This window comes from Apus apus, chromosome 2 (genome assembly GCF_020740795.1).
Source record: "Apus apus isolate bApuApu2 chromosome 2, bApuApu2.pri.cur, whole genome shotgun sequence".
Taxonomy (NCBI): Eukaryota; Metazoa; Chordata; class Aves; order Apodiformes; family Apodidae; genus Apus; species Apus apus.
The window spans coordinates 117,022,154-117,046,801 of NC_067283.1; the positions used below are offsets into that span (position 1 = coordinate 117,022,154).

Below are 24,648 nucleotides of genomic sequence, written 5' to 3' on the forward strand. Positions count from 1 at the left end.
GGATTATAAACCTTTAGAAATACTGGAGCCAGGCAACCCATATTTAACAGAAAGAGTTCAAAAAATGAGAACAGCACTGGCTTAAATGCTGCATCTCCAGCCTGGTTAAAGACATGTCAGAGTGATCACTTACCACTGTGTTTGCACAGACCAGTCCAAAACTCCAAAGACTGATGAAGAACATTGACACCCGAGAAGGGCTGTTCTGTCACACAGGAAGGCTGCACCACCTAGAGTCTCCACAGGGAGCATGAAGTTCTTGCTCTGAACTGGGTCCCCTTCCTCTATTGGAAACACTGCTCGATCCAATTACTCATGGAGCCTGCCTTGCTCTAAAGCAATTCTCCTGCACTTACAGGCGTGGTACTTTCACAGTAGTTAGAAAAAAACTCTCACCTTCACAGACTGAAAAGGTTCTAAGAAAACTGTTTCAAATTTCCATCATGCTCCAGACTTCCTTCCTTGAGTTACTGCATAAAGGTAAGTAATACACAATCAGGGCTATGATTATTTCAACTCAAGCCAGCCATTATATGTCAATCACTATGATCGTCTGGCCTCCTAAATTTATGATCTTTCCTCACTTTGATTTCACCAGTTTTCTCACCTTTATGAAATGAACACCGAGAATTTAATTTAGCAATGGAAAATTTTATTATAAATAGATTTTTTAAAAAGTTTAATGCATATTCTTAGTGGAAATTCAAATGATATTAAATAAAGTTCCTTTACAAAGCCAAGTTGGCTGAAAAATAGCAAGGAGCTAGAAGCTACCTTGTTTTGTTGCTTCTTCCAGCAATTTGCTTCTCTTGGTCCCAAAAGGACCAATTTCCAGGTCAAAACCAGAATATTAACTTCAACTATTTTAACTACTTGAGATTAAGTTTACAAGCCATCTGATTTCTAGGAATCAACAATGAAATGAGATATTTAAAAAGGTAACAAGAACAGCAGATAAGGAACATTCCACTTTGCATGAATCACTCATTTATCAGTATAGAAGATCACAGTAGCAGTTACTCAAGAAATAAAATTATATATACATTTCTCAATTCTCATCCCTGTATCAATAGAAAAAGCACAAGTTTTGGTCTATACTTAAACAGTTCTAAATTCAACCCCAATTAAATTTTAAAAGTTCTGTATTAAACATTTTTCTGTCAGTTAACATGACAGTGAAAATGGCATTGAAGAGTGAGAAAGCTACTAACAGTTTAAGATTTATGAAAAAGCCCAGCAATTGCACACTTTCATTAATGAAAAGTTATTTTTCTTTATGAGCCAACACTACTTGTTTTCTTGAAGAGGATGAGGCATCTTCCTACTTCCCCCAGCCTTTACCAAGAGGTGTACTACCAGTGGCTGCTACCGTAGATTTCAGGTTAGCCAACAAACCTCTCCGGGGTTTTTGTTGTTTTGGCTCCTCTAGAGAGAAATGCTTTTTCTGTTCACCAAGTTCTTTCTGCAGGGAAGACACCGTTTCTTCAAGCTCCAGAACCCGTTTGGCCCAGTTCTGAAGATTACTCATTTCTTGATCCTATGAGGATAAGGCTGTGTTAGGTATGTGAACACTCCAAGGTCTTTTTAATATAATTTTATGTTTCAGATTATTTTACTCCACCAGCAAACACCCTGGTTATTACTATGCCAAATAGCTATTCAGTACCTATTTCTTCTGAATTACTTCTATGTGATTTATAGAACAGCAAACTATGGGGCCATCAGATGCAGTTAGCCTGACTAAAAAGCTGATGCTAAAATACTTAGGCACACAATGCAAAGCAGTTGCTGTTTTTCTAGGAACCAAATAAAGAAGGCCTTAACCTGCAATTACTCAAAGCAAAACTGGTCAAATGAAAACCCTTATGGTCTTAAGTCTGCTAGCCAGGACTGAATAAATACTCAAGAGTGGGCAGAATAGAGAGTCAGAGATGCTCTCTAATCCCTGTGGTTAACAAAAAGTCACCTTCCTATGTTCTAGAGCCAGCTAAGAAAAAAATTTCAAGATTAATAATTTTCAGTCTTTTGTTTAGGAAGCTAGCTGATACCTGAGGTCCGATGCTGTCAACTTCAAGTCCCTGTTTTTGAAGGAAAGATTTCTTATATTTCAGTATTAAGTAGTTTACCTGCCCATCTCTCTTAACCAGCTTGGCCACCTTTGCAGGAGTACCAGTGTAGCTTTAAAGCCATAGGTCCTTAGGTCTTCTTGCACTAAAATTTGTGCATCTTTAGATTAGGAAGATCTGTCAGCACACTCTATTGACCAAGTTTATCACTTAAACTGAAAAATAAGTCTTGCCTTACAAGAAATAAAAAGTCAAGGAATGAAACAAGGGCTTTTTGAGCTCATAACTCAGAAAGTTAGGGATGGAAAAAATAAATTAATAAAACTGAACAGTTTTTACATGTATAAATATGCAGAAATATCATGTAAAACAATAGATACAAGCCATATTAAAGCTGCTTTTAAATTGACAAACCTTGAGCATGATTGTATGCTTCAGTTGACTGTTCTCTTCTGCCATTTTTCTGTAGCCTTCATTAGCTTCTAGCAGGGTTTCATTTAATTTCTGTACTTTAAACTTCAGAGATTTTATAAGCTGAAAATAAAACCCATACACACCGAATTTCAAACCAGTAAGTTGTAGATTAGTTTTGTTTATGACTAGAACACATACAGACACTGTAAGTATTTCTGACTAATACTGAACAGTGGACACTGCAAGATCAAAGCAGTGATGATGAAAGCTGCTTCTCTCAACCTCCCATGTCCTAGCCCATCACTTCAGGTGATAAATCAGAGCTGGAGCATTTAAGGTCTGTTGTGCTGAAGCTACTAGATTTACACGGGCCTGTCAATCAAAGAACAGCAGCACAACCTAAGCTACTTCTGGAGCAGTCTGCTCCTTTTCAGTAAGGCTAGTTTAAAAACTGCTCTCATCTCATTAATGCTATGAATGTAACAAATCTGAACACAGTTACAACGGAAAACTCCACCTTTCTGATGGGAATATTAATGGATTAAGTCCTGAGAGGAAAAAGAATCTCTGAACCAGCAAAATTAATGTGTACCCCTAATTTACATCTACCAGGTTAGAAGGAAAAATATCTAGGTTGCTAAAAAAGCCCTTTGCCCATATTTAATGGCTTAATGGAAAGAAAAAAGCAGGGAATTACTCATCACATGTGCACAGATAGGAGATTCAAAGCAACAGAAAAAGGGCACTGATGAAATCAATTGCTTTAAACTGCTCTCACTTCACTTACTGTCAGGAAGCAATCCCATCATTCTAACACTTTCTAGCCATTCAAAGCAAACAATATGGTATCCCCATAGCAAGCATAAAAGCCCAACTTTCTTTCTAGCATCAAAATTTGAAACTGACATAGGAAATGGAAAAATCACGTAGAGCTCTCAAGAACAGGAGTGGAAAACAAATGCCAGGACCATAACTCAAGACATTAAACTCGGTAAGGAAAAAGTTATTTTTGGAGTACACTTTCTCAATAGAAAGGGATTTAAGTTCACTTTCCATTTACATGGTTTATCAGAACCAGCTGGAACTATTTCTCCAACTACTCCTATTTGTCATTAGTGAAAGGAGCAAGGCTTGTTTCTTACCTCCTCCCCATTCTCTTTAAACATACAAAACTACAAGAAGTTCATTCAAGGTATAGACTTAATTATTTTTAGGTATGCATTTTAAGATTTGTTTTCCGTAACACAGCCTAAAGCTCATAATTTCCACCTCTGTGCGCTATTCAGAACACAGTGATCTTGTTTGTTTGAAGAACAGAGACATTACCCTTAAGTTTAAGGAGATAGTGGAATTCAGTATTCACAGAAAGGACTGGTTTAAAGCACTATTTTGGCTTTAGATCTAAACTGTTAACAGATTCTGTAAATGTTCCCCTGTGCGTGAGCCAGCAGTGTTTCAGGAAGGAAAGCACTGAGGCCATGGCAGCAATGTTTACAACAAATTTCAATACAAGGCTATATATACTTTCCTACTTCCAACTCACATCATGTTCACCATGTGACTTGTGAGAGTAGCAGATGCCTTTACAAACTAGAGTCAAGCCAGAACACAGCCAGCCTCTAGCAGAAGTCATCCACAAGTGGGCAAGGGCTTTTTTGTAAACTTGACACCCATTTCCAAGAATCTTCACACTGTAGTCTACAGTGCAGATCTTCAAGCATTGAACCATGGCAAAGTTTAGGAGTGTTATCCCTAGATTTGTTAAACAGTAAACAAGAGGTACCTCTTCTTTCTCTTTGCATTGTTTCTGCAATCCTTCATTGGCTCTCTTCATTGTCTTGTTCATAAGATCTATGGGCAAAAGAGAAATTTGCTGGCTTATACACATAATGCCAAAAGTAAATACAACTTCGAATATCCAGATTAGATTCCTACCTAGTTCCCTCTTACTTTCAGTAGTCAGTATATCTGAATTCGGACTTCCCAGAGCCAACAGCTTCCCTGACTGTTCATCAAGTTGCCTTTCCAATTGCAGTATTTTATTCTCTCTATCCTGAAAAAAGAAAAGCATGTGATAGAATTTATCTAAATTTCTGCTTAACTTGATGCACTACTGCCCATCCTTCAATTATACTAAACATGTATGTGTAGTTTTAAAATAATTTCAGGTGGAAGTTGTGATGGTTATGGTTGAGAAATCAGTAAGGAGTAATATTGGGGTCATGAGACCTTCTACAAAGAAGTTACTTTGCACAGGAGTCAGCTCCTTCAGTCTGAAGATTTTCAAATTCTATTAAAAGAAACCACACAGCAGAAAGGAAACTTTAGTGTATCTGTGTTAAATGCTGTTGCCAGACAGCCTGCTAAATAAGGAAGAACATATTTCATTGCAATAATTTGTAATCTCAATCTCTTTTTCAGTACCTGTGAGACTGCTAGGGTGGTATTTATATATATACACATACATACATACATATGTATATATAACCAGCAGGACCAGGGAGGTGATCCTGCCCCTCAATTCAGCCTTAGTGAGGCTGCACCTCAAGCACTGTGTGCAGTTTTGGGCACCACAGTATAGGAAGGACATTGAGGTGCTGGAGAGGGTGCAGAGAAGGGCAACTAAGCTGGTTAGGGGTCTGGAGAATAGGTGTCATGAGGAGAGGCTGAGGGAGCTGGGGCTGTTCAACCTGGAAAAGAGGAGGCTGAAAGGAGCCCTCATTGCTCTCTACAACTGCCTAGAATAAGGTTGTGGTGAGGTAGGTGTTGGCCTCTTCTCCCTAGTGACTAGTGATAGGGCATGAGGAAATGGGCTCAAGTTGCATCAGGGGAGGTTCAGATTGGATATTAGGAAAATTTTCTTCACAGAAAGAGTGATGCAACATTGGAACAGGCTGCCCAGGGAGGTGGTAGAGGCACCATCCCTGGAGGTGTTAAAAAAAAACAGGTGGACATGGCATTTCGGGAGATGGTTTAGTGGTCGTGGGGTTGTAGGGCAGAGTGATTCTGTATTTCAGAGTGAGAAATCAAGCAAGTGTCACCATCAACAGAAGTTATTAAGCTAATCCTGGTTCTTTGAAGCTGCCCACTCAGATTTTATGTTGTGCTCTTATTCATCAATTAAGAATTTTCCATCTTAGGGTTTTCATCAGTTTCTTATCTGACTTGCTACCAAGAACATCTTGGTTCTTTGAATCTTCCCTCATACAACCTTGTGGCCAGTGTAAAAAGCATCTATAAATACAGAGAGAACTATTAAAACTCTCAACGTGGTGTACAACTAGGGCTTAAGTGAACATGAAAACAGCTTAAGTGGGGAAAAAAGCCAAGTGTGAAGGAGCTGGAAAAACAGAGGCCATTACACAAGATAGTGTTGCTTTAAAGCACTTGCATGGAGAGCTGTAAAAGCAGAAATGTGTATATATCACAATCAGGAAGAGAAACCCACTTCACTCATGTCTTGAAAGGAACTTTCTACCAGTGGAGTGAGCTATCTTATTAGCTCCTAGGCAGGAGAGTGCAGTGACAAAGCACCTCGGATGTACATCACAGTTGTTCTATTCTCCCACTTACAGCCCTTTTGAAAAGGCTGAGACCTACAGGTCACATCTATTGCCTGGATACACTTAGTTACCTATGCAGAAGCTACAAGTAAATGACAGAGTTGCACATGGCAAGCATGGCTGAGTTGCAGAAGGAATAGCAACTTACTGATGCCAACTCTGAGCAGTTCTAGGTGTAAGTACATACAGGAAATTAGGTTCTCTCCTGCATAGTTTGATTTCTCATCACAGTTTCTTACCCAAAATCCTCCCTCTAGACCACCAAAGATCCATTCAAATTAATCTAGTCACCCTGTACTAAATTCCCCAGCAGCCCATTCAGACTAGCTTTTTACTCTACAGTCTACAATTCTGAGGATCTCCACAAAGCCAGACTGCTGCCTATACCACCCATCTAGATATTCCAATCACTACAATACAGAGATACAGAATCGGATTTAGCTGAACTGTGTTCTGAAAGATAAGGAAGTTTAGATATTCACTACAGATAGCATTAGACAGATGAAGTCTCTATCCTTATGGTTAGCATTGGACATGAGAACAGCTAGGCTGAGCTACTAGTTATGATAGTTCCATGTTCCACTTAGGATTCCCAAGTGATTGTGTTAAGGAAAAGCAAAACTTACTGTTAAAATGCTAGCACACATTTTAACAGTAGTCAGGTCATACCTCAACTTTCTCTTGTTCAGCTAGAAATTCTTCTATGGGAACATAATGATCTTCAATTTGTTCCATTGCACACATATATGCATGTTTCTTAATGGCCTCTTTATACATTTCAAATTTGCTCTCCAGTTTTTCTTCAAAACTGTCTTTCATATCTTCCAAGCGGTTGCTGAGGAGAACATATTAGTTTTATTTAATGTATTAGCATTCCAGCTATTACAATTTGTCTACATGTGTTCGACTGGCAATAAAGTTATAATCATAAACTGTGAAGTTAAGAAACCAAGAAGCAAGTTTTTCCCTTTTCTTCTTTTAATTCTCAATGATCCTAGGGACTTGCATCACAGCATAACTTCTACTTGGCACATGCCATGGTAAGTGTCACAGAACACATACTTAGGATAGGTCAAACAAAGTTTCATTAAAAAAAAAAATCTGCCAACATCTAGTGATAGATATTACTACACCAAATTAGACCTGATATTTGAAGCATACTTCTGGGGGAGCGTCTTTCACCTTGCTGGGTTGTTTTGTTTTTTTTCCATTAAAGATATATATTCCAAATTCACTTTGCCTTATTATTTCAGTATGTTAGTCTCTGTTAACAATTCAAACAGCAGGAAACTGGTCTCAAGAAGAGTTAAGAGGAAGTTAATTCAGCTTGAGCAACCTGGACACACTTGGAAAAAAAACCCAACTTAATAACATCAGTGCAAGCAGCCACAGTAATTTATAAGATAGTAAGCTAACAATGGATCATATCATCCAAGACCAAGAATCTCGGAGACCTCAAAGAAATAAAATTTGAGCTCCACCTTAAGCCCATGCATGCATATTAACATGACCAAGTATAAGTTCTGGAACAATCACAAGCCCCAGTGATATACCTGTAAATCTTTCATATCTGCTAAATACTAAACACAAGTCAGGACAATCTCCAGTACTAACAAGTTAAACAGAGAAAAGTTCAGCAGAAAGCAGCATTACTTTTTCATTGTACAATGAAACAGGCTGATGTATACAAATTTATTTTAATGTTCCCTCTTCCCTTTTCATCAGAAGCTTTGAAACTGTCCAGCCCCAATTTCGCTAAAATAACACGAGTATGTCTTGCATATACATATATATGTATATACATAATAATGTATGTATATATGTATAAAACTATGCATTTATATAGGTGGAATCCTTTCAGTCTTGATGAGGACTGTACTATAACTTGCCTCCAGGCTTCCTCTGTTTCCAACAGCTGTCGGAACATTGCTTCTGCCATCTCTTTACGTATCTTCACCTCCAGAAAGAGTTTACTTTGTCTTTCTGCAACTAGCCTCTGCTTTAGGTTCTCTGTGGTTTTCAAGAGATCCTAAATTTAACATATTTCAGTACAGAACACAAGTTAGAGACACATCTCAATAAATTAAACACTCATGCAGACAGCCATCCACACAGGGAATTTCTACAAGCTGCAGCAAAGCTTCTGGTTTTTTTTTCAAACATGAGTTTCTATTGCAGAGATAACTTTTCTCCATCTTGGTGGCTTCTGCTATCAAAAAGTTTACTCATGTTTTAGCATTTAAACATTAATCTGTACAACCATTTAACAAAGCCTACTTGATTTTTACAGTTTGCTATTAGATAGTATAACTTTGTGTTTAAAACGCTGCATCTTAACTTATTCCTGCTGTTTCCAAAAAACTAAGTAATGTTTTTAAAAAATATAACATTTGACCTAACTAGAAAGCCACATGTGGCCTTTCACAACTACATTTGTTCCCTCAGAACCAGACCACTTAAAATCTAAGTCTGCCTGACACTAAGCAGAAACTTACAGTTCTCATTTGATACATCTTCCAGCACATCTCTCATGGTAAAATATTCTAATACTAGAACGAATAGCAGTGGCTTTTTTGGGTGCAATTTTGAGTAGATGTGTGTCTACCTCATGACTCAGAATAGTGATGTCCACTTCCTCATCTGTAGAGGTTTCAGTACTGTCATGAAAGTCATCTACAGATGTGTTCGCATCGAAGTGCACGATAGGTTTGCCACTGCCTCCATCTAGCTTGGGTGGAAAATAACCAAAACTTTTGGGTAGGATTGTCTGGATTACCTGGAAAATCAAGAGTTGAACACACTGTTTTATCAATGCTAGCAATATGGCAGTTATTTAGTCTATATTTAATGATGACAAGAACATTAACAAAATTTTACATGCCTTTTAGCAGACCAAAACATCAATATGAAGGTAAGACTTTGGTACTCGAACAAAGTGAGAATGGGGAAGATTAGCTAACTAACAAACTTAGTATGTTTGTCTACAAAGGTGTTTTTTCTTTCCCTAAAATACAAGGTTTTGGTGTCATTTTCCGGAAAGTTCATGAAAAGCAGCAAATCTCTAGAACATTTGCTCCTTCCTGAAATACTGTGACCCAGATTCAGCAACTCATGCTAGTTAAAATCTTTATGTAATTATACATGTCATAGGACAACATATCAGAGAAGCTTATTTCCTCAGTGCCCACTCTTATCTTGATGAAATTTGCAGCTGAACAGAATTAGAAAAATCTCTCTTTGAGATCACTTTAGACATGCCATTACAGACTTGGAATGTGTCAGAATTAACCCATGGTTCCAGACTAGAAATGGACTTTATTTCTGCTATGGAAAACAGTACAGTCCTCCCTGCTAGAAGCAGCTTCCAGGGAAGCCTGCATGAAATGAAGACCAAACATCAATGCCAAGTCCTGAAATTAGTGGGAGGCTGACAAGCAGAGCTAGCAGAAAGCATGAAAGATTTAGGAGAGGTTTTGCCTTCAAAGGAGAGGAACATACTATATTTAAGCATTAACTTAAAAACAAGTCTTCCCTTTTTGATTGTTACTGATTACTTGCCCTTAACCAAATAGGAGCAATGCAGGCACAAGAGATCTTAGTCAGACCACAGAATAACAGGCTACTTCTTTTACTACTGCCACTAGCTGTGCAAGAAGTTTTAAACAACTGTCTTGTATAACAGATGCTTAACTGCACACAGGTTAAACAATTCATTTGCATTTGCTCAGATATATGGCATAAGCAGTCATATCTGAAAGTTCTGGCTACTTTTTACTCAGAATGTCTGTAGTGTAGAACTGAACAAGCCACAGACAGCTGCAGCTATTCTTGACTTCTTACCACAAAGAGGTTTGGGGATGGTCAAGGCTACTAGAAGCCTTTTAGAGGGAAGCCACATGCAGAAGAATTAGTGTGATGCATTGGAAGTCCTAATCACACTCAAGTCCACACAACCTAATCATTTTGCAAACCTGTACTAAGAAAGAAGACAGAATAGCAGAGAAAGCAGATCCACTCTTACCTGCTTGGCTATAGCTGAAAATTTCATTACATGTAGTGTTTCATCATATGTGGAAGCATGCTGATTAACGTTTACAATCATACAAACTTTGCCTTTGCCACAAAAGAAAGGCTGAAACAGACGAGTCAGTTTGCTCTCTCTGAATGGAATATAGCTTGGCTTCATCCTCACGGAGAAAAGAAATTTTATTAAATTGTGAAATAAAACCAACTATAAAGCTGTGCAATACCATAACTTAGCTTAATTCTGTTTCTTTCAGGAAACAGGTGCTGTAGGATGCTCATATTTAAGCCTAAGCTGTTTCACATCAAAGAACAAGGTCTTTCCTGGATCTCTCCAACAAACTGAAATATTTAAAAATAAAAGCAGTATAGTGTGTGCATCACAGTTCCCTGGTGCTATGCAGCAGATACTGGAACAAATCAAAAGCAAAGTACAGGACCATCTGTCAGTTACCTGATTAATCTACCTGTATAATTTGGACATAGAAGGGAAAATGACAAAACAGAAGTCCCGTACAGAGTGCATTGCTCACACACATACACAGTAAAAAAAGCTTGGTGATTCACTGCTAATTGCCCTATTTTATTCTCCACATACAACAGTTTTAGAGAAAGAATGTTCAAGTATTTCAGTGACATCTTTAATAAAGAAGGCTTACAAGATTTTATATATTTTAATTCTTCTCTGATCGTGTGAACCCCCCACAGAAACATAACCTGTCTGGACGTGTTCCTGCGTGACCTGCTGTAGGTGATCCTGCGTTAGCAGGGAGGTTGGACTAGATGTTCAGAGGTCCCTTCCAACTCTAACCGGTCTATGCCTGTGCCTGTTTTCAACCCAAAACTCATGTTGTTTACAACTTGTCACTTACTTTGGATTTTGATTTTGTTTCAATGCTGCAATGCATTTGCCAAGGATATGAAGAGAATTATTAATATTTCCTGCTTCTTTTAGTCTGTCTCCAAAGGCTTGTGTTTTATTACACCTCTCAGATCCAGCCAAGTCACAGAAAGACAACCTGTGTAAAAGAATTATCCAGGACACACATGCAAACTTGTTTCTAAACAGTATGAAAACAGAACTGAATGTCGTCTTTATTTATTTACAGGTCTAAAGTGTAAATGAGTGACTCATTTCAGCCTACCTAGATGACAGAATAAGTTGTACGTTAGTGTTGATGTTTTGTCCAGAAGGTATTTAGGATAATGGCACTAACCTACCTATCTTTCCACTGAAAAAGATTGCTGCTCATAGGACACAGTCTATTCAGCACATTAAAACAGTCTACTTGTACCATTATATTAAAACTTTGTAGGCATTCTTACATAAATAATTCTGCTTAAGAACTCAAATTTAGTTATCCTAATGTAAGTACTTCTAGACAAGATAAGAGGAATTTCTGAAACAGTTTCTCCTAGTAGGGCTACACTACAGAAGCACTTGGACAGTGACCTTCACCAGTTCCAGCACTGAGAGGATTGCAGGACAGCAATAGGCTTCAGTACTCTGCAGTCTGACTCTTTTTGATGCAGAACCTTTTGCTCGTTATTGCAAATAAAAGGCCAGAAGTTCTTCCCAAATCATATTAGAGCTCTTAGCTTAGCTGGAACAATTATGTGCTACTGAACTCAGGCCTCTGAATTTCCCCTCATAGTACAACAGGTTTTAGTCAGAGACAATTATCCTGGATCATCAAGGAATTTAACCACTTTTACTTTATATTAAGAAAGCCCCTGAAATACAGGAAGCTCTGGAAGATTGATAATTTACATAACCCTACTATTACTCACTTATACATACATTTATTTACATAAAACAACAAGTTTGTAAGATCATAGCCTTCCACACAGCTGAAATAAGTACATATTAATACTATACATATTTATAAGACATATTTCAACTGTGTGAAAGGCTATATTATCTTTAATCTTTTCAGTACAAGACGAAAAGCTTTTTTTCTTCCCTAAGCAATGTACACATTATCATTCATCTCACAGCTGCTGCAAGCTTTGCCAGGGGAATACACCAAGAGAAGGGAAAGGAAGAAAGATTCAGTTGTTTCCCAAAGTTATCTTTCCTTAAGAGTATTTATCACCATAATGTCTGACATTAAAAGGTGTTATCTCAATGAGGTATATTTATTACTATCTCCGCTCAGCAGAGAGGAGAGAAATCAGCAGGAGCTAAGACTGAACTAAAACACTGTTACAGCAGTGTCCTTGTTTTTCCATATAAAGCTAAATGGAAAACCAGAGAAAAAAAAACTGAAAAAGCTATTTAAATGGTTCAAAACCCAAAGACTAAGCCACTTCCTCTAAATCAAAAGAACAGATAGATGTACGGACTGCACACTGCTCTCACTGGGTGCACCTACACTAGTATTTAACATCAGGAGAACAGCTTTTAAGAAAGTCACCTCATGATCCCCTCTTACTGTAGATTGGTACCCTGGAACAGTCCCAGAGCATGTCACCTCCATGCTTTTTGGATGACAGATCTGAATATGTGTTTCTGCCACAAACATTCAACCCATAAAATCTAGTCTGGTCCCGAAGCAGAAAACATTGGCATAACTTGCACTTGGGTCTTTGGCACTAACTGCTGCACTCCAACTTCAGAGACTGGCTTCTATGAGCCAGTCACTTGACTTCTGCTTACCAGAATATACAGTGCGGTATTATACAGAACTATTCTGTCCTTACCTCCCCGTTGTGTAACACAACATACATGTATTTCCCTCAGTTTATGTACTGCTGATAAAAGAGTTTTAACAGGTTCCTTCAGTCAAACCTTAACAGAACAAGAGAGACATGGAAACACTTCTATGCTTGTCCCTGTCATGTTTCCAGTCAGTTTTATACAGCCAGTGGAGCTCCAATTTCCTTCTCAGAGAATTTGGTTATTAAAAGAAAGTTCACCAGTTTAGCATGCTTACACCTTACCAAATTTTCTAAAATATTTACATTCTGGTAATCAGCTGAAGCATTCACTTACTCTGAAACTCCAAGTACACACGGCTGATGCTCATCAGTTAGCCTTAGTAGCCTGATTGAAAATATACTGTGACTGGAATGGAAAAGAGTCCTTTTTAGTAACCACAATTATTAAAATTAAGGAGTCACTGAAGCAAAGGAAAATGTATATGCTACAGAAAGTGAAGTGCTGAAGAAAAACAATAATTCATTAATGAATTTAGATTAGTTACCTTTGCAATTTGCTCATTTAGCAGCAAAAAGCAGCAGTAAAACTTTCATTTTGTGACTTCCCGTTTCTTTCAATACAAAAAGGGGAAAATGTCACATGAAGACTACAAGATCTCAGATAATGAACAAGCCAGTTCACTTAAGTCTACAGATCAGAAGAGTACTCAGGTACTAGACAGTATCTGAACTCAGCAAATCTGGAGAACTAACTTCTTAGGAATAAATAGGTGGGAGGGGAGGGGAGAAAGTTAAGATTTGACAGGTCTGTTACACTGGTTACTTCACCATACAGTTACTGGTTCAGTTTTGAAATTACTCTGTTTTCTAGAAAGGTTGAATCTGTAACACTTGAAAATCCAGTGTTTGTGTTTTAGACATCAAACTGTAAAGGCAGTGGACATATGCTGTTTGAAACCAAATGGAAAATTCCAGAATGAGGACCACCCTGTCCAAGTTGACCCAGTAAATCTCAAAGCACAGAAGACAACCTTCTCCAGTATAGATTTAAAGCAGTGCTTTATGGCACAGCACAAGTGCACAATTCAAGAATTAAATTGGGGGGGAGGGCAGTGGCATGCAGGGGAGGAAACAAAGAACCCAAAAGCAAGAGCCCAAAAGCATCTAGACAATTTAGCAGCACTGAAAGGTACTGCACAACTCATTCCTCCTTCCTATGTCCCCTACTGACAGACTCCATGTTTCCAAGAATTATACTGCCAGTTATGAAGAATTATCCAGCATTTCCTTCAACATCCTCACACAGCCATTCCCACTCAGCACCATTAGCATTTGCCAAGATGTGTAGCACTGTTGGCACTCAAAAATGAATGTGATTTGATCTTTTTGGTTTTCCATAGCCACAAACAGAAACCCAAGTCCAGCTACTATTAAAGTCAGAGGGCTTCTCCTAGCTTTCTTCCAGAAATAATTTAATAATAAAACCAGAATAACCAAGGAAAGTCTTAAGGTATTATTGAAGAGTTAATACATTTTAAATGTATTCTCAAGTCTTTTCCTCCCTTCCCCTCCTCCCTCCCCTTGAAAGGAAAGAGACAGTATGCTTATAATTAGAAGAACAAACCTTCTACTTGATTGCTCATTCATTCTTGTACAAGCAAAGCTTCGGTTCTTGTTTCCTATTTTTAGTATCTTGCAGGCTTCTTCAGTGCTCTGAATGTTAATCCACTTTAAGTCTGTGAAAAGAGACCGTTTTCACACACTTCTAATAAAAAAAATTTCTGTGAAAATGCCAGGGTCATAAAACAGTATTATTACCTTTAATGTAAGAATTTCCTCCTTGATCCTCACAAATTCTCAAGACTCTGCGCTTCTGAGTTTTTGATGCAGATGATACATTTAATAGGTCATACACATATTCATTATAAATTTCACAAAAGGAAATCCACACAGATGCTTGTGTTCTTGGGTGTATATTAGTCCTATATATGTCAAGTGGAACAAAGTTGTTCTCTGCTAAGCCAAAACAGAGAAAGAGTTCAATGATCAAACAACTCATTGATAAATTTTAATTGCAGTAAATAGGACCTTCTAAAACAAGGAGGCTTGTACGTATCTGTGTTGTACAATGACATACACAGTACTGTATGACTTTGAGCTTACCCAAGAACATCTCAGCAGTCTCCTGTAACCAGAATATATTCAAGTTTTAAGATATTGCTCCTCTCTACCACAAGTTTCCAGCAGCTTATACATTAGCTTTGCAGAACTAAGCCTCCCTCTTCCCCCAGAAGGAGCAAAACTACCAAAATATTTTTGCATTGTTACTCTTTCTCCCCAGTTGAGCCATTAATATTTGGTTTAAAACTGTATTTACTTTCTAGTATAGATATTTTTAAAATCCAGCAATAGTGACCCACTTTTAATTCTAAATTTCTCCCTACACACAAAAATGTTTCACTTTACCTAGGGAATCAGAAGGAAGTCTTTTTGAAGTACAGTTGGAAGAAACTGACTCCACATCACATGTATTTATAACACTGTTTGAGATGTCTTCTGTCTCCTTCAGGAAATAAGAGACTGTTAGATCCACATGAACAGACTGCAAGGACAGCAGAAGTAGAAAGTGGCAGCAATTCCTGTATTTAAGATTTAAACATTGAAGTAGTATTAAAGTGTTAAGCCCCCTTCTCTGGCTGCAAATGAAACATTTTTAACAATACCAAACTAAAAACAATAAATGCTCTTCCCCTCACGAGAATTACTGCTCCCTGCTGCTCCCAGCAACCTGTTTTGGAGGCCAGTTGCTGCTAACAGAGTTACTTTACAGTCCTGGCACCTCAAGACCTTCTGACAGACTGCAACAGCCTAGAATGCCTTTATGAACTACTGGGCAAATCTAAAAATATTTCAAAGTATTTTGAAAAGAACTGGAGAAGTAACTTTCTTTCAGGGACAGATGGCAGGGTGGTGGGCAACAGAGATAATTTGCTTGCTTGTTGTCCATTTTGCAAATTGCACTCTCATGCCAGGTCTATGAGAGATACTTAAAGACCACAGACAGAGTGAAATGATGTTTCATAAAGGACTTAAAGGTCTGATAAATCAAGACAGTTGGTTTAATTCTGAATTAAAAGACCATTACAAATCCTGTATAAGAAACAGCACAGTTTCTTTAAACACACCCATTTGCTGGATTTCTTTACACTAACAAAATTTTTTTAAAACCTGCCAAGACTTGTCAAATCATAGGCTTTAAAATACCACTAGGAAAACTGGTGTAATGAAGTGGCAACTCCCACTATTTAGAGATTCCAACATCTCCACATGCTACCTCCCTCCCCATATTTTATACAGAGATATAAGTTTTCATTAGGATGTTCACCATGAATTACCAAAATAGAGGGTCATCATACAGTAGAAGGGGGGAACAGAATCAAAGGAGCAAACTTCAATGTTCCAGCTATTAAAATGCAGTGCTAAGTTTGTTATTAATTTTCTACTAATGCCTATGTTACTCAGTTGGTATATCCAACTTTTACAAACATAAAACTATCAAGCCATACTTTCAGATCTTCCATTTTAAAGATAAATAGCATATGGGTTTTTTGGTCCTTTATTCTATAAATTACCATTTTGATAAGACTGTACTGTGCATACTTTTACATTGCTTGAGTAGTTACAAGTATAACCACAAGCATGGATTCTATTCATTTTGTTTGTAAAGTACAAAGCAAAATTCTAAGGCAGGAAAAGAGTCTGATTTGCATGGCACATCTGTGCATGTCAAAAAATGTAATGGAACACAAAAACCCAGTACCTGTACACATGCTAAGTTTTGTAAAGGTATTTCAATAAAAACGAGTGAATTAGCTATGCTGCTATACTGTTCTTCAAATCATAAGACTAAGAAGTACATGAAGATGAATGCCTGAAAACAAGAGGGAACAGGATCTGACATTGCCTGCCAGCTACAGAAGCTGACATTTAATAGCAAATACAAGGACTGGTGGGAATAGGAATGCAAGTAAAGCAGCTTTCCATCCAGTAAAAAACAATATAATTCAGTGAATGGAACAAATAAAGGGAAGGAAAGAGAGGGCGTGAACCACGTGAAGCAACAGTTTTTGCAGCAGTACTGTATAGAGAACAAACAGTAGAACATTAAATACCAGCATATTGCAGTAACTCAGAGCAGTTTAAACTGAGAGAATGAAAAGAACAGCAGGCCCTTTCTGCATGGCATGTAAACTGAGCCTGGGAAAAGGGCCTACAGAAATCCACATAAACCAAAACCAAGCCCACCAAACCGTATCTGCTCTCAGATTACAAGCCTGAGTGAACACGCAAACAGTGATGTTATTCACAAGCTATCAAGAAGTGCAGCTTCAGTACTGAGGATAGCTGAGCTACCAGTAGGGAAGCACTGTAACACATACACAAGGTCTTATCATGGCATATCTTCTAGATGCATTTTTATCTTTCCTTCCTGATGGTGGAGTCTTGCTTGCTTTTCACAGTAGTGCACCAACATCTAGATCACCACTGCAACATTCAGTAACTGAACTATTAATAAAGTTAGTCTGTGATTTAAGAGAAAGGACTGTTTGTAAAGTATAAATTTCTCTTCAAAGTAAGATATTTTACCTCATGTTCTAAACCTTGAGCTCCTGCTTGTTCCTTCTTGCAAGCTTGTAGGTTCCATAAAGTTTTAAAAAACATTTACCTGCTATCCTCCTGACCATCTCAGTTTTCAAGACTCTCACTCCCTGCACATACATGCACACAGTGTGAAAGAGCTTTCAAGAACTTATCTAAATAAAGATGCATTCTTAAGCATCTTTTAGATTTTTTTCATCTGAGGTCTCTCCTCAAAAGCTAACTAGACTAAACGAAGTTTGTTTTGCAGAGTTTAAATTAAGCAATCGAATTCAGAGTGGAACTTTACACATGAATTTGATTCATAGGAGGATATTCTTTCAGAGCAAATTCCCAGAAATCCAGCCTGGAAACCTGATGAAAAAGATTCACTTAAGAAGCAGATTTTTGATTGGTTCAGTTTTCAGAGACTTTTCAATGGCTGACCACAGTGTCAGAACTGCTGCTCTATGGAAATCCAGGCTTTACAACAGGTTTTGGGTTGAACTGTGTGCTGCCTGCTGCAGAAAGTGCTTCCAGTTTATCCTGAGCTCCAAAAAAAGCTTTATTATTCCAAGGTTCACTAAGTATCCAAAAGTAGATTCAGACAAATCTAAAGAAACAATAGTATTTGATCACTGACCTCTTTCAGTGATGCAAGAATAGCAGTTTTTATGGCTTCTTCTTGCTTGACTTGTGCATCTTCTAGTTTCTTAACATCATTGCTCAAACATGGTTTGAAGTTCATCTTCAGGTAATGTCTTCCCCTTATGTGGTTGAAAATCACAGCAAGTGAGCGAGGTAAAATACCACCATCTTTTGAAGTCCCTTAAAAATAACAAAAGAGAAAATGTAGACCTTCATACAAACTTCTCATTGGATTTTTACTTGGTTGTTATATATTCTTTCTGGCCAAGATTTTATACCTTGAATAGTGAATGTCTTGCCTGCATTTGTAACCCCGTAAGTAAACACCAGTCCATTCACTCCATGAACATATGCAGTTAGTATCTCTTTCATCGAGCCTTCAAAAAATCCACTCTGAGTAGTTTCTGGTCCAAAGACCTTGGAGAAGGGGTGGGGAGAGGGAGAATGGGGAGAAGGCAAAGAAAAGGAAAAAAAAGAGAGTGGTAAATGGCACAAAGTTTAATATATCAAAATATTAAACACTGATTCACAGAATCACAGAATATTAGGGTTGGAAGGGACCTCCGAAGATCATTGAGTCCAACCCCCTTGCCAGAGCAGGACCAAAAAACTAGAGCAGATCACTCAGAAAGGCACCCAGACAGGTCTTGAAAGTCTCCAGAGAAGGAGACTCCACAGCCTCTCTGGGGAGCCTGTTCCACTGCTCTGTAACCCTCACAGTAAAGTTCTTCCTCATGTTGAGGTGGAACTTCCTGTGCCCAAGTTTGAATCCATTTCCCTTCATCCTATCAATAAGGCACAAGTGAAAAGAGGTTGTCCCTGCCTTCTTGATGTCCAGCCCTCATGTATTTACAGATGTTAGATCCCCCCTCAGTCTTTTCTTTGCTAAACAGCCCCTGGTCTCTCAGCCTTTCCTCATAAGACAGGTGTTCCAGTCCCTTAATCATCCTCATGGCTACTCAGTTGGACTCTCAAGTAGATCCCTGTCCCTCTTGAACTGGATACAATACAATACCAAGTAAGGTCTCACCAGGGCCAAGTAGAGGGGGAGGAAAACCTCCCTAGATCAGCTGAAGACATTCCTCCTAATGTACCCCAAGATTCATGGTGGCTAGTTTTTCAGAGACAGCTGAGTTAGAGATACCAGCTTAATTTCCTGTTTTGCCTGAACCCCTTCTGAATCAACATTTGCTGTTGGGTTCTCATAGGATGCCTGATTAATTCTGAGAGACAGTCAGGCTTGCACTTATTTTTTGAATATTTTCCTATGCCCAAAGTAAACTGCTTACAATACTCAGCACTTGGAGCTGTTCTCATACTGTAAGAACATAAATTCTTGAAGTAGCTAACAGAGTTAAGCTTATTCCAGAAGAGAAGGTTTAAGCAGTTAGGCTGCTATTCTTTCAAAACTAAGTCCCTAAACACATGCTGAGGTAAGTCCCTTTAAATAGGTGGTTCCCTATAAGGCTTCCCAAATGAGGGCATCTGCAGGAGCAGCAGAATCACTGTGCCTACAAGAAGCTTCTGTGGCATCTAATCAAAGAAAACAACAGAGCTACTGAAGAAGCAGCTTGTCTCATCTAATAGACACCTCCCTTGTAATGGAGCTTTCTTGACAGCCTAAAAGCAAATAACAACCAGTCTGGTTTGTTTTAAGGCAAGTGCCACCACATGTAATTCAGAGAATAAAAATCACATTGCATGATATAGTAGAAAATTCCTTTTTTATCATTACAGCGGGGGAAAAAAAAAAAATCACTGCAACTAAAAACTAGGAAAATGTCTGCTTACCTGAGAGAAGGTGAATTTGTGCACAGAATTACCAATCCCTCTCTCACTGTTTTTCATTGCAGAAGACTCTTTGGGTGCACTAAGAATGACTGTCTGAGGATCTTCAATAGTTATACAACCCTTAAAAGACATGACAACGTAAATCAAAATGCCACACAAAATTAAGGAAGAACGCTATCTAAAAAAAAAAAAAGTAGTGTTTCCATCTGCTTACTAAAGCTACAGTTATAAAATTTACATATAACCTCTCTTGAGGTGTGTAGCAACTACAGAGATAACCACTTCACATGAAAGCCAGAGTGTAGACAAAGTTAAGGCAATTGTCTGGAGTTTTCCAAGAGGTTTAAAAATGTTCTAGGATTCCTCTAGCGAGTTTTTTTTGCTTGGTTGGTTGGGTTTTTTTAAACTTTCTAATCCCTGGTATTTTGTGATTGTGGCTCACAGTACCCTATGCATCTACGAAAACAAAGCTATATACACATTTACTGGGTTTGCACTTCAATAATTTCCAGTATGAAACAAGCTATGACCAGCACAAGTAAAAAAAGCCTTATCCTTGAATTGATAGATGCTGTTATCAGCAGTGAAGGAAACCGAATTAGTTTCAAGGCTTATTGAGAAATAGCACTCAAATTAAGACAAAAATACAATTACCCAGCATTTACTACCTAGATGAATGCAGTATCACAGGAAGATTTATTTTGCACCAGACAGGCTACCAAAAATACAAAACCACCAGTATAATTTAAAACTGTCTTGAAGGAGCAGCTCCAAGAACTGATTGTAACTGTGACATTTTGTGTTCAGAGGCTGGCCAGAGCTGTTAAGATTAATAACCCACATGTAGCATAGGAGGACATAGGAGGTACTGCTCTTCCTAGGACTCTCAATTAACAAATCTCTTTATCAACTGGTACAGAAGCTCTAAGAAGTACCTAAGAAAGTATTAAATCTGGACCAGTCACTTGCTCATTGTGCTATACCCTCTAACATTCCTCCCACATTGCCAAGAGCAGGAACACAGGTCAGGATGTACTAAAGAGCTACAAAGAATCCAACATCTGCAGCATGTGCCACCAGCTGCCACTGGCCTCAGAGACGCTCGTGAGTAAAAACCTCGACCTAAGTCAGATCTGCAGAGCTGGAATCCAGCTGGTAACATGTCACTGTTGTCATCTCCCCCAGCTAACCCTGCAGGTAAGTGTGCAGGAGTTGGACCATTTCCGGCACATAGTTTCTATCCTAAGAAAACTCCCTGCTTTCCCAGCAGATAACTCCAAGAAAATCACTGGCAGTTGTATCAAGAGTACAGAATTTCATCCAGAGCTCTTAAGCTTTACTTGCATGAGTCATTATCTCTAAAAACCAACAACAGAGCAATTAACCTCATGGTTGTCTCTGTTTAAAGCATCAGCCTACAGCTGTAAGAAACAGAGCATGGGTTCTACATTTTTCTTTTCTTGTTAAGTAATTGGAACAAAGACACTTTTCCTGAAATTTATACATGCCAAGGAGGAAAGGACCTAAACATTAAGTTGATCTCATTGATTATAGAGATGGGAAGCATTTTTTGTTTAGTTGGGTTTTTTCATTAGTTACCGAGCATCTTTCTCACAGGTTATGGTGACAATTATGAGAGTAGAAAACACTGAAGATGTTGAAGATCTTTCATGCATACAAAGTTTTTGGAGGCTGAGGTAAGAGCCTTCATACCATGCAATATACAGCTAGTATGTTGGGAGAGCAACTATTTCATCATGAACTACATGCAGACTTTAAAAAAAATCTAGTATAAACTTCAACACTTGCTTTTTTGCTCTGTCCTTGTTTTTAAGAACAATTCTTTTGACTAATGGTCAGGTAGTTAGAAATTTCCCATTACAAACAGGATTGAGATAAACAGCTCTTAAAACAATTTGATTTTGTAAATCAATTTACCCTTACAGCCAGCTCATATTGCTGAATGATACCAAATTGGAAGCACTGCGGCAGCGCATAGTGCTCAACGAGAACTGCCTAAGGCAAGGTGAATGGAAATAGAGGGGGAAAAATAATCTAAGTGAAAAAAAAAATTAAAAAAACCCACAAAGGTTCCAACTCTGGTAGATTAAACACAAGAATACATTTTTTTAAAAGCAAGTCCCAAGAAGCAAATCAGAACTAACATTAAATCCTCCAAAGCATTCAGGAACAAGAGGTCTATCAGAGAGCCTGTGAGGCCCTACGAAGAGAAGAGCTGAAAGACATGTTGCAGAGACCTTTTCCTACAAGGAAAGCTAAATTAATTATTTACATCAGCGTTCACAATGGATGAGGGGAGGAGTATTTCTGTGTATTTGCATGCACACATATATGTGTGTGTAAAACACTAAAGCATCTATAGAGGTTACAGAGAAATTAGACAGGATGAGCAGCAAGTTACTTTGAATGAGGTAGTTGATTATTCGAGTATTTTAAAGAAACTCAAGGGTCCTATACCTGAATTACTCCTAGAATTGGATAATCTTTCCCACAAAACTCTTTTGTTTCTTGACCACTGTACTGAGTCAAGAGTGACACCAACTTTTAAATAATGTACCCAGTGGAATTTTGCAGAGCTGCAGGTGTATTATGTCTGTGCCACCAAAATTAGTAAAAGTTGTGATAAAAAAAAAAAAAACCACATTTATCCAGGCACCCACTAATTCTATTTGGAAGCAACCTGTGGCTTTCATACAAGAAAATACTAGCTTACAACACTATGTGTTCTTTAGGAAAGGAAAAAAACTAAACTTATTTCTTAATTCTATAACGAACCTGAGATTCATGTTTTTCAAGCTCTGCTCCAGAAAAGGGCCTCACTCTCAAGAAGACTTTCAAAGGTTGATACATCTATTCATTTAAAAAAAAAAAAAAAGATACACACTTATAATGGCCAGTTTTTAAACAGAGACACCCTCCCCCAAATCATATCAGCATGCTTCTCTGATGCAGTATTTCCTATTTTCTCTTAATGCCTCACTTTCTCCTTCCTTATGGAGTTCAGACCCTAAGCTTTCCTTTGCTACTTTACCTTCTAATGCCCTCAAGTAATCTCTTTTTTGTGCCTTCACATTAGTGTTCTTTTATGACAAAGCCAATACTTGGATTTTAAAAGAGCACAGTATCAGAGGCAGAAACTGCACTGCTTCCACCTTCTGGTCTCCCTCAGTATTGAATTCAAGGTCTATTTTCTAAGAGTTACTCCACAGTACTGCACTTCCATTTTGTACAGAACATGTTCAGTTAATAGACTGAGACTTTCTCAGCCTCAAGAGACCGCTTAATTACCACCACCCGGGCGCTAGCCCCTCATCTTCCTCACATAACAACCATGAAACAGTTCTCAGCTGCTAAGGTGGGCTTTTCCATCCCCTCATACACAGGTCCCACCATCCACCTGAAGTGACGATAGCAGAGAGACTTTCAGAGGCCTCCCAGCACTTGCTCTTTTCTTAAAGAGCTTCCAAGTCCCCTACTTTGGCAACTTGTTCACTCAGTAGATGGATTTACCAGAGCTCTCCACAACCCCAGTACCACTTCTCATACAAGATCAAGTCACCTAAAGGAAGTCAATCAGGAAATCTACCATTCTAAAAAAAGCACAGATGGCTTTATTTCCAAGCACCTAACAAGCTTTCAGCAAGGATCTACATCCTTTTTTTAGCTTACCAAAAGGAACAGTATGGTCATATTACATTCCAATTACTGAAGTCTTCTGCTTCCTTCTCAAAAGCTTAGCACAACACATCACATAGCACTGACCACCTGCACTTCTCACTGGCTATGATCTGTTTGTAAGCAACGAGAAGTAGAAGAGACTAACACATCTTGGGGGCTGGGAAATGGAATAATTCTTAATTAAAGCTTAAAACAAAAACAAAAATAAAAAAGGCACAAACAGGAGACGTATTACAAAACTAACCCACACCTCGTGCTCCTCTGTATTAGGCAATACTGTCGATTCCATAGGTGAGGGTTTGCCCGCGATGTTTAGAAAAGAAACCGATTCCAACATATCAGACACTTCTGCAGAAGCATAGCTCTCCCCCTCATCATCCATTGCGCTGTGCAAAAAGAACTTGCAAGGGAAACAAAACAAACGAAAAAAAAAAAGCCTCAGAAACCAGGCAGAAATGCACAGGGAGCAAAACAGGTATCTGTATACCTGTACCTAAACAAGTGCTTCTGAAGAGAGCGAGGTCTGCTGAAGAAGCCTGGGGGTATACAGAAACCCCAAACAAACCCCAAACCAAGGAACACCCCAGCGAGGGCACACCAGACGCCTCACGGGACAGTGCCCTCCCGCACCCGGAGCGCGGGGCCACAGCCTGTAGCCCCCACCCCTGACAAGGCTCTACACCCCGCAGCCACCAGGGACTCCGCCCAGGCGCGCACCCCTCGCCCTCAGCCCCGGGCCAGAGCCAGCCAGGACGCGTCCCGGCGCTCCCAGCCCCGCTACCTGGCGGCGGGAGGGCGCCCAGCGGCGGCCCCGGCGGCGCGGGGAGCCTTTGGGCGGGGGGGCGGCGGCCGCTGATTGGCTGGAGGGAGGGAGGGGGCGGGGCGAAGCGGTCGTGACTGACAGCCCTGTAGGGACGGGGGCGGCTCCCTCCGCCCGGCAGGGGGCAGCACCGCACCGCGCAGGGGGCAGCACCGCACCGCGCACGGGGCAGCGCCGTTCAGGGGCAGCACCGCACAGCGCAGGGGCAGCACCGCGCAGGGGGCAGCACCGCACCGCGCAGGGGGCAGCACCGCGCAGGGGGCAGCACCGCGCAGGGGGCAGCACCGCGCAGGGGGCAGCATCGCACCGCGCAGCGCAGGGGCAG

General features: G+C 39.3%; 1 protein-coding gene across 1 annotated transcript; it reads right to left on the reverse strand.

The window, feature by feature from the left end:
* Positions 1-788: 788 nt before the first annotated feature.
* Positions 789-23,885, reverse strand: LOC127381071 (kinesin-like protein KIF20A). Its single transcript, XM_051610871.1, has 18 exons — positions 23,754-23,885; positions 22,601-22,675; positions 19,805-19,924; positions 18,292-18,430; positions 18,009-18,193; positions 15,194-15,290; positions 14,546-14,743; positions 14,352-14,463; positions 13,062-13,133; positions 10,939-11,085; positions 10,065-10,230; positions 8,649-8,819; positions 7,933-8,072; positions 6,713-6,878; positions 4,416-4,533; positions 4,264-4,331; positions 2,481-2,600; positions 789-1,537 (listed from the first exon to the last, which is right to left on the reverse strand). The coding sequence occupies exons 1-18, from the start codon at positions 23,883-23,885 to the stop codon at positions 1,322-1,324; spliced, it is 2,442 nt and encodes an 813-aa protein (XP_051466831.1). The 3' UTR covers positions 789-1,321.
* Positions 23,886-24,648: the final 763 nt, after the last annotated feature.

What these genes read in the sequence shown, in the direction of transcription:
- LOC127381071 (XM_051610871.1), bottom strand. Translation starts at nt 23,885, where the DNA reads ATGGATGATGAGGGGGAGAGCTATGCTTCTGCAGAAGTGTCTGATATG. An exon ending in CTAATACAGAGGAGCACGAG is followed by an intron (nt 22,676 to 23,753) that starts GTGTGGGTTAGT and finishes TTAAATGAATAG; the next exon opens with ATGTATCAACCTTTGAAAGT. An exon ending in GAAACAGAGGAAGCCTGGAG is followed by an intron (nt 6,879 to 7,932) that starts GCAAGTTATAGT and finishes TGTTCTCCTCAG; the next exon opens with CAACCGCTTGGAAGATATGA.